At 38.3% G+C, this 10,920-nt stretch overlaps 1 protein-coding gene across 1 annotated transcript in view; it reads left to right on the top strand.

Annotated features, from left to right (window-relative positions):
• Window positions 1–1,996: 1,996 nt before the first annotated feature.
• Window positions 1,997–10,920, top strand: part of LPHN2 (latrophilin 2) — a 71,116-nt gene continuing 62,192 nt past the window's right edge. The window contains exons 1-2 of the mRNA XM_010289425.1: window positions 1,997–2,075; window positions 2,293–2,506. Coding sequence (XP_010287727.1) covers window positions 1,997–2,075; window positions 2,293–2,506 — 293 coding nt within the window. The remainder of the gene's footprint in view (window positions 2,076–2,292; window positions 2,507–10,920) is intronic.

Here is a 10,920-nt window from a genome sequence, read left to right as displayed (position 1 = left end):
AAGCCCTGCTGAGTGCAGGAGATACGGGCAGCGTTGCCGCCGGCTGGAGGGATGAGCTTTATGTGGACGGCATTAAATTTGACAGGAGTGGTAGGATGTAGGAACGGCATTCGCTAGCAGCATTATATTTGGTCCCACCACAGCTGTCATGGTGGTAATTAATCAAAGGAGCTGCTGTATGCATGTGTGGTGGGGGCTTTGCGCGTACCCCTCTGTGTGCCCATTTCATGCCCTCACTGAGCCGTGAGCAGCTTCTGCCTTCGTTGTGTTAATTTGCTGCACGGGAGGAACATGTAGGGTGTGAAGGTGATGGATTCGTGTTCTAGCTCTTCCCAGCTTTCAGCTCATGGTACTTCAGCAAGCCTCTGATAGCAGTGTTTGCTATCGCGCATGGTTTGTGCAGCCAAACCGATGGCCGGAGCGAATCTGAGATGGAACTGCGGTGCTTCCTACGGCAGTATGGCTTCTTCCCTTATTAACAAATACTGAAACGTACTGGCAGAGTAATGGTACCTGTTTCACGTAGGATGTGTAACGTAAAGGCAAACCTGGTTGCTGCGCTCTGGACTTCCCCTTCCCCACGTGCCGGGGTGAATTCCCACCCAGGCAAGGAGCTGGTCCTCCGAGGCCTCGTCAGTTACTCTGCAGTGGAGAGAGGCTGGAGTCCGACCGGCCCCTCGCATTAGTTTACTGCAGCAGTCGGACAAAAGCTGGTGCAAAGGGGAGGGCAGGGACATGCAAGTAGAGGAGGAGCGGAGGAGAAGATGGGCTCTGGCTGCCAGGGAGCCGCATCCTGACACTGGCATGCTCATTATCAACAGCTCTTTTTTTGCAGTCCCAAAAGAGAATCATCTTCATACACTAGGAGTTTTAATCCACAGATCATTAATTCGGTGGAAAAAGTGACAGCCTCTGTTTTGTGTGAAAATTTACTATCAAGGGGTTATCTCAAGTTGTTCTTGATCTCTGTAGATCCTTGCTTCCTTGCCTCATCTAACGCATCATACTTTTTAAGAAAAGTTTATTTTCTTTGCCTTCAAAACACCGTAGAGCTCCAGCCTTTCATACTTACTAGCTATTTCTCTTTGCCGTTACAACTTGTTTCCAGCAGTCTGGACTGAAATATTAATGGCCTTTTGCTATTGCATTAGGATGACTTTTTCAAAAATAAGAAGTATCTGCGATCCTGTTGAAAATTTAGAATTTGCTACTTTAAAGAAATAGCTATTTAATGCTATCATGATACCCAATTTGTCTTCAAAAGGACAGTAATGCACGTATTTTGTAAGAAACAGAAATACTCTGTTTAATAATACACTAGCAGCTGTGTACAAGGAAGTGTAGTGTACAGCTGCAGTTGTTTTTTGTCACAATATATTTTTTGCATAAAGAAATGTCTGTAAAAGACAAAATGTCTGGATGGATATCTGGACCATTGTTTTGTTTCTAAAGCATATGATACTGCTTCATTACTCTTAAAGAAGTTACCTATCTTTAGGAATTCTTTCATGCAGAAAAAATGTGGTAAAAGTGAGTATTCCCTGAAACACACATGTAATTTTTGGGAGGGACAGGGAGATTTTATGCAGTACACACCTGCAGTTTGCTGTACTGATCATCTGTGTATTTGTTGAAAATCTCATCTGTTTGTGGTTTAATTTTTGTAAAAGGCACAGTAAGGAGGACTAAAGTACAACTAAGTAAAATATCGGCATGTGTATTGGATCTGGTAGCACAAACATGTGCCTGCTGGGAACATAAAATAGCTAAGCAAAAGAAACCAACTCTTCCTGGAGAAAGGAAGATACAAATTAAGACAGACTAATGAAGTTGGAACTATGGCTTTGGTTTATTATTGTTGTTTTTTTAAAATCACTTATGCATTTGCAAATCCTGCCTGCTCCGCTGCTTCCTGCTTTCAGACACGGCTTGTCTGGCTGTGCCCAAAGAGGAGAGAAAGCAGGAGCGAGGAGAGAGGTGGGAAGGGGAACGCGCAATGCAGCCGTGCAGACGGGTGCTGCTGTCTGCCCTGGCAGGGGTTAGAAGTAGTGACGAGGAATTTCCTCCTTTCCCAGGTGAAGGACAGAGCAGCAGTGGTGTAGGGATGTGACAGTTTCATGAAAGATGCTGCTCTTAACGTGGTAACCAGGTCAAACTGTTTAAAGGTGCGCTTCCTTTAGCACACCAACGAGAGTTAGTGCCCATGTAACAGAAGAGGAATACTGAAATGCAATATATCCTTTAGGCTAAATCCCATTTTTTTTCCTCTCTCTCTCTTTTTTTTTTTTTAAGGTTTCAGCCGAGCAGCACTACCATTTGGTTTGGTTAGGAGGGAGCTCTCCTGCGAAGGCTACTCCATTGACCTCCGGTGCCCAGGAAGCGATGTTATTATGATAGAAAGCGCTAACTATGGACGGACAGATGACAAGATTTGTGATGCTGACCCTTTTCAGATGGAGAACACAGAATGCTTCCTTCCAGACGCCTACAAAATTATGACGCAAAGGTAAAAAAAAATATATATCATTTTGAGGACTAAAGAGGAAAAATTCTGAGTTAATACAGTAAGAGGTATATACTGTAGGAAATGCTGAGTTGTAGTTGCCAGTTTGCTATTGAGGTAGTATTATTCCTATCTAGTAATATTAGAAGGAAATAAAAACAACCAATTGCTATTGGAGAGTTGGGTTTTTTAAAATTCCATGAGCAGAAGTTAAAAAGCAGGAAGAAAACTGCAAGGAGAATGGAACAATTCACTTATTTGGAGATTCCCTGTGTCCTTGTCTGTTAGGGGGTCAGACAGCATGTGTCCAAATGGCTGCTGCATTTTTCAGTAACTTCTGCATTCCCTGGCAAAGTTACACGTTTCCTATGAATGCAGTCAACCATTGCTGTAGTTCCCACCTGTAAAATGCATCCAATGGAAAATGCCAGGATGATTATACGTCATTATACATACGCGTACAGAAGCATATATGCATATAAGCACAAGTTACATCATGTCGTATAGTGACAGCGATGGTCATTCAGAGAAGACAATCAGAGCATCAGAACGAAGATTCACAGAGATCCCTGTGCTAGAGGCTGCATACGGGCAGCAGTCACCTAGTACTGACAGCTGTGGAAATGTCAGCCACAAAGCAGTCACTGGCATTCTTACTGGCTTAAACTACAAGCCTGAATAAGTTCAGGATTGATGGCAAGCTTTCTTCCCAGTGCAATTTTCGTAGGGTGAGGAATCGGAAGAAAAAGGGAATGGGAATATGGGAGCTTTGTGGTGCATGCACACAGACGTGTCCAATTAAACATGCAAGTTGTCCTGCATGCTGTGCTCCATTTGCTGTGTTCTGTTTCAACATGGTAGCACTCAGTAACATGTAGTCAGGTCTTAAAAAAAATCTTCCATTTTGATTTCCCAATTCACTCGAGTTGTTATGAGTGTGACTCTTAAAATTTTTTATCATATTCATGTGAATACATGGATGTTCTCTACTTCTGTAGTCAAATATTTGGGCTAGATTTTAGACTTCAATTTCAAATGCTGGAGGTAAATTAAAGATGTCAGGCCTTTTATTCTTGTTCTGTGTTCAACCTGTGACTTTTTCTGTGACCAGTAAGGGAAAGGCTCCATCGCTATGCAAGTAAAAAGGTAATATAACTTCTTTAAATCATGTTTGAAATATCTTTTTGTGGTTCTAGTTCGTTGTTGTTAATTAGATCAAGACAGATTTCCATTGAGACTGCAGCAGTAGTGTCATCATCCTCTAATCTGTCAACTCCCTTTGAAACCACCTTCAATTGGTTTTGTAAATGTAGTGCCTCTCTGTAGACTTCCTTGTTGTGTAAAATGCATGTTGTGTTTTGATCAAAGTCCTCCTTATGTTCATTGCAAATATACAGATTAAGGTAGTCAGAGACAAATATAGAGGCACAATCTTGCTTAAATTGACATCAAACTGTTACTGGAAAGCTGAAATTTCAGTCCTCCCCTTTCAATTAATCAACTGTAAGTTATCATAGCAGAGAGTATTTTTGAACTTTCCCTATCTTGCACTCTTAGCCTTTTTCAACAGATTAAAATGAAGTTGTGATCGCATGCGTGACATTGGTTCAGAATATCTATGCTCGGAGAAAGTTTTTAATTTTTGTTCTTTTTTTTTTCTGAACAAATGCCAAAGATCATTTGACACTTTGCTTTCTATTTTTGTCTGGCATTTATAGTAATTTGGAAGTTTGCTTTTGTAGTTTTCTTTCTCAGATCCTGTCATTAAGTAGAAAAGCTGTCTCTTGCCTTGTTTAATCTTTGCTCAAAATTGCTCAATCTGTGCTATCTTGCAAGCATAGAAGAACGTTGCAAATTTCTTATGAAATATTAAAATTTCTTGTATTTCATTTATTTATAACTGCATTGGTGATCATAATTTTTTGTTGTCTAAGACAAACTGTTGGTTGGTACTTGGCACATGTCCTTGATCCGATGTCTAAAAGTATCACATCAGCTGTATTTTGATGGCAGCAGTTGCATAGAAAAATCTCACCTGAAGGCCTATCAGATTAATTTGTTTTCTTTTCTTTTTTGTTTTTTAAACTAACTAGAAAAAGAATCTGTTGGAACATTTGCTCACAGGGAACACTTTTCTTCCATACCTTTAGAAATAAGCAGCAATAGTTTCTACATTGGTACTTAAGATCTTACAGTGTTTACTTTTAAGGACTAATGACATGTTTTTATCACCTCAGCTAGCAGTGTTCTTACCACTGCATTTGACCACTCAATTCAGTTTAGACCTGCAAGTAAACGTAGTTCCAAGGCAATTATTAAATAACCATCATTCTTTGCAACATTACTCCACAGCTTTTGCACTGCAACTACCCTTACTGCAGTTACAACGTGAAAACGCTAGCTTAATGAGATCAATACTGTGAAATCTGAAGATTGAAAAATAAGATGAGGTTTCCAGTTTAACACAAGTAATCCAGTAATCACATGCCCTGCTCCTCTTCCAGAGAATTTGAGATAGTAGCACACAAACTTTGCCAGTGTCCCCTGATGCATCAGCTCCTCTTTCTCAGAACAAGCTGCTACTTAATCTTTTCTTCCTTTTCTTTCTGTTCTGCGGTTCTCAAAAGATTTTTAACTTAATGCTTGCCTAGGAAGCCTGCCTAGAACACTAATGACTTCACTGCTTTGCTTTTACCTTTGTAAAGTAGTTATTAAATTTTTAGTCCCTGATTGAAATTACATCCCAATTATTCTAGAATAAAGTCTTTCAGATGTATTTAGATTCCGTGTAAACTTCAAACTGGCACGGTTAAAATTAAAGCTTTGAAGAAAGAGACTAGACCTTTAGAAGATCCCTCTCCCCTTTCACACTTCTCTGATAATTAACCCCAGCGATAGCATACAGTCAGATTTGAGAGATCCTACCACGTGCTAAAGTTGACTATCGAAATAAGCTTATTTCTAGAATATTTCGTGAGGGAGCAGTGTAAGTGAGTGGCAGAGGATCCATGTTTGAGGCAGTTAGATCTTAAAATATTCAAACTCTGCTGTCCTTTAACAGGGACAAATCTCTGTTTTGTCTTCATTTACAGAGAAATTAAATGAACAGGGAAGCAGAAGATGCAAAGCAGCCTGAGGAAATTGCTCTGGTTGCTTGCTCATGAAGTGTGGCTGTGTGGCTGTAGCCACAAACTGTCACGAGACTTTGAAGTTGATAAGGCTAACTAATAACTGCTTTTTATAGGCACAGCAGAGATTTGCAAATTAACATGGTAAAATTTACTTATGAATGAGTCTGAAGTCCACTTCCATTCTCAGCAGATTGCAGGAGGGTTGCATGAGTTATGTGCAAACCGCCTGCGCTTTTATGGGGACTTTCCACCTGCAGTGTCAACTTCAAAGCCCCGCTCTGCAACTGCAGGTGGGTGGACCGTAGCTTTTTGTTAGGACAGGCACTAAGGGTTACGTAGGTACCACAGCGTTTGGATTTCTGTTGTGTTAGCTTAAAATAATAACATATTTAAAAGTACTTGTAAATATATACTTAAAATACATTTCAAAGGCAAAGGCGTATTGTGTGTGTATTTTATAGTGGAACAATAGGCTGCTAAGATGCGTTTTTGCATGCATCTTTCTCTCCTGAATTAAAAGTAGGCTTTTTTTTTTTTTTAGTAGGAATCATTTTTCCTAAATCATTTTTCCTAAACTTTTTGTTTAGGAAAAGTTCGCTATTATTTTAAAGATTAGACACCATAACTATCTTTGTGATTCCAGTACAGTGCAATTAGATGATATTTTTTGCCTGTGTATTTAAATAAATACTTGGGTAGTGTGGCAGCTAGTGATTTTGAATAATATAATTTTAAATCTTGAGAAATCCAATATTAAAAAAATGTCAGGTCCATTCCGATCTGTAAACCTTATTTTTTGAATAATTTACAGTTACAGCTATTGGCGGGGCTTGTAGAAAATCAACGTTTTATATTTAAAGAAAATACAGCCGATTAACTCTGAATCTGTGGAATCATTTACTTAGACATAAAATTCAAGCATTTAATGTTGACAGCCAAATTAATGTTAATTTCAGAAAGAAAACATTGTTTCCTTCCTAATAAAGGCTAAAATACCTTGAATTTTTAAATGGGAACTTCTGATCTGTGTTCTGATACTGACAGCATATTTGTGACCATTAAAAAGAGGACAAATCCAAAACGTTTAAAACTACAGACTTTGCAGACCATCCACCTTAAAAAATATAATCCCACAGTTGTTATATTCAGTTTATTCTTGATCTGCAACAGAAAGGAGGTTACATCAATTGTGCACTGAAATGGCCTTGAAAGTCTATTTTAATCTACAGTTGATACTACAATTGTAGCTTTACGTCTTCTTTACTCAACATTTAATCATTATAATTTTGTTTTTTAAATATGTACAAACAAAACTAAACGCATTATAATATGTAAGCATAAATTCAAAATGTTAGGTGAAATAGATGAACTTGCGGAACTGTAATTTTTAAAAATACCCTTCCCTTTTAAAACATTGCTGCAGAAAAGTTAAGGGATTAAAGAGGAATAAGTCTGCTTTGGCAGTGAGTGTTTTTTCTGTTGCACGTATCTTGTCCTATCTATAGCACATGCAACACATGTACCTTCAATTACCGTGTCCATCATGACACCAGCGAAGAGTTCATGCTTGGGTTTTTGTTACCATGAACTTTTCTCACATGGTAATACTCTTAACCTGTTATGTCCATCATCTCTCTGCAAGACAGCTGCACTTAAACGGAGGGTCTTCAAAACGTACGCAAAGTGCCTCCTGCCCCACAGAGTGATGAAGGGAAAGGTGAAGGCAGCAGCATGCCCATTCCTTCTCCCGAGACTTTATTTTTTCCTTAATCCTTCCCAGTGGGAGAGTGGGAGAATAGAGATGTTCATTCTTCTCCACCTATTCACATGCCCAACAAATACGTCACTTCGAAAAATCCTATGTACAAATGAGAGCGAGACGTTTTAGAAAGAAAACAAAATGGGTTCTGCTCTGAAGAAGACACATCTCTCAAGCGCTCCGTCTTGTTCCTGCTTGTCAGGTCTGCGCAGGAAACCTTGTCATACCCTATTAGTGTCCTTTCAAGTGAAAACAAGTTTGGTCTGTTCCATAATGTGAGTGAATAAAGAAAATCTTCCACTGGACCCCAGGCTTGGATAGATAGTGGGTAAATCTCCTATAATTGATTAATCTCGCTCATTGGAGTGAAAAGGTCTAGCCGAAAGCAAACCTCGTACAGGGTGTCTTTGCTGGTAGAAGGAAAAACCTGCTGTGGGGTCACTGCAGAGCTGCATTTGAGTCTTTGCGGGACTTTCACAAAGCAGCACTTCAGTGCCTCAAAAATAGCTTCCTCAGACAGGGCCCACGGTCGATTCTGTGTTTAAACCGTAGCACGTGTCAGATTTGCATTTCTTGAGGTGACTTAGAACAGTTTTCACGGGCAGGATTTTATCCTCTGCCGTTCACAAATGACTGTGATTGTGGAAACGGCACACTTTTACTTTGGGGGTCTGCCAGGCTTAGACGTGGGCTCTGCTGACCCCTGCTGCTATCCTTGCTTTTTCCCTTGCTTCTCCTTCGCAGACGAAGAGTGCTTCCCTTTGCCAAAAATATTATGTAGTGAAAAGTTTCTCAGAACGAGAGCTATACCTTGACTTCTTCTCGTCATTAAAAAGAAAAAAGTCATTTTCTGGTCGTTAAAAGCTTGCAGATCTGTCCTTTCTGTGTCAGGGAAATACTGCTGTTGATGATAGGACAGCACAGGCTGATGTGGATAAGGTACGTTCTCGAAATTTATGCACATCGGAGTTGCTCAGGTACGAGATCCTTCTTTTGCTTTGGCATGCCAGCAGCTTCTGTTTCAGCTTGCTGACAACTGCTTCACAAAACATCTACCATACAAGATTATCAACATTAGATACCTTTATTTAAGCATCCTTTAAAAATGAAGGCTTCTACTCATGTGAAACAAACATAGGCCTTGGTATAGCAGTCACTCCCGTGAGTATTTTGGTGCAGCAGAAGCTTAAAAAGCTCCTTATTTTTAAACTAAGCTTTTCACAATACCAGGCTGTGGCCTGATTGATTTTGTTTGTTTGTTTGTTTCTCTATGCGTTAGTCACAAGACTTAGTTATGACTAAAATGTAAATGAAAAAACAGAAATACGTGTAGCTTATTTTCATGAACTAGGAGTAATCACAGAGCCTAGAATATTCATGAAGCATACCTCAGTCCTTGGCTTTATTTCAGAAAAAAACAGTAACACCCATGACTGAGAAGAACCTTATCTGGCATGGTGCATTTTCACTGTCATTAATTCTTAATATGAAAGTAGTAGGTCTAGTTTACTCATTAAAAATAGGGGGTTTTATTAATGGTGTTTTTCTATCATGGCATTACTTAGTAAATTAAATACAAATCCTCATATTTTGAGGTTCTGAGCAGTCAGGTAAGGTGAAATAGCTGTCAGTGGTACTTGATCATCTTTTTTGCGGTGTGTTCTGTTATTATTTTCTGCAGCAGAAATTCTATTATACATGTGCAAGCACATAACGCACACACGCGCGTTGCCATAATCACAGCATTGGATAAGCTACAAAGGAAACAACAAAAGGATCACTGATAACGACTAATGACATTTAAAATTTAGATTTACTTTGCTTCAGAAAGGATTCATTACTTTACCAGGGTGCAGCTTGATATTTTATTTAGTGTTTTCATCTCTTATACTTAAGTTGTTTTCTTTCTTTATTATTTTCAAAAACACCATCAAATTCTGCAGTCAGTGTATATCTTATCTGGCAGGAAGTTCATCAGTCTTTCCTTGCTGTTCCTGGGTGAAAAAATACAAATAACTATACATACGTATACATAAATTTTTAAATATTATACGCTATTTCTTGTATATTTGAGCATCATATAAAATGATAAAATATAATATACATGCTTCAGCCTGTGATTTTCTAGGGGTTTTTTTTTTCTGATTACTGAAATGGGCTCTACTAGGTGTGCATACGGTTTAGCCTACAGTTAATCATACACTATATGTTTTGGGTATGTAATTACCTCTCTTGATAATTTAGTAATGTTTTTGAGAACTTGACTGAGACAACATTGCTTAACCTTCAACGTCTTTCAGTTGAATGTTGTGTTCTCTTGGATAAATTTGTATGAATTTTATATAGTTTTTGAATTTCTAGACTAGCCAAGATCAAGTTCCTGGTTTAGTTGCACTCAGAACTTTATTATTAAAAAATTCTGATTTACTTACATATTACTGTGCCAGATTTAGTCCATATAGAATAATACTATAATAATGGAAGCCTATTAATTCCTCCCACCCCAATATATCGTCTATAATACTTAGCCAAAACAGCTACATTATCTGATAAGTTGATTTAGGACTTTATACATGTGTTCATATAGCCATTTATCTCAACCCTTGCTGAGGAGACCTTTATTAAGCTGTGATGACTGCTGAATATGAAATGTAACCAAGATTATTTTTTATTCAAATATAATTTAAATATTCATCAAAGAGGAGTTATGCTTGAAACTGACAGAGACTATTAACATCAAAAAAATATAATTAACTGCACTGGGTATCATGAAGCAGAGTTAGCCAAATAGCCGAGAGGTCTAATTGCTCTAGAGTCTGAGAAGCAATAGTTTTATTTTATACTGTTGCTGTGGAATTAATAGTGATGTGGTTTCCTATGCGAGGCAATTAAAAGCTGCCTGTTAAGGTTCATTGCGTTGTAGGAAATCCGTTGAATATCACTTAGTAAACAGAACTGACATGGAAAAGGTACATGAAGATGGGCAGAGGAGGCTATAGATCGTAAATTAGGACAGATTAATATGAATTAAATATATGTAAGTAAATTATGAATACTTTTTAGTGTTATAAAGCCAGCAGGAGCGATGAAAGTGAAAAGTTTTCATTAGTAACTTCATTAGTAACAAAGGAAATAGAATTTAAAGATTATTACAGTGAAGCTGTTTAATTCAGAGGAAAGGAATAGAAGAGTAACATGGGTTTAAAAATTAAAAAGTAGCTGCACAGTGGTATAGAAATGAGCAGATCTCATATTCTGGAAATTTTCTCCTGCCACAGAATAATCTCCTACTTACAATAGAAGAACCTTCTGACCTTTGTGGCTCAATTAAGCTTTTTAGTTGAATTCAACAAGAAAAAACTTCTTTATTGAATCCCATAGATTCTGCTTGTGCCCGGGCTACACAGTCTAAAAAGGAGTGGCCATATTTGTGGCATTTTGACATAAATGAGGTTGCTGAAATGGAAAAGGTTAAGGATTAAAGATACAAGCAATAACAGTATTTTACAGCATTTCTTTTTTGTCCC

Source organism: Phaethon lepturus, unplaced genomic scaffold (genome assembly GCF_000687285.1).
Source record: "Phaethon lepturus isolate BGI_N335 unplaced genomic scaffold, ASM68728v1 scaffold5216, whole genome shotgun sequence".
In the NCBI taxonomy this organism is placed as follows: domain Eukaryota; kingdom Metazoa; phylum Chordata; class Aves; order Phaethontiformes; family Phaethontidae; genus Phaethon; species Phaethon lepturus.
The sequence above is the reverse complement of the archived record's forward strand: the minus strand, read 5'-3'. Positions and strand labels throughout refer to the sequence as shown.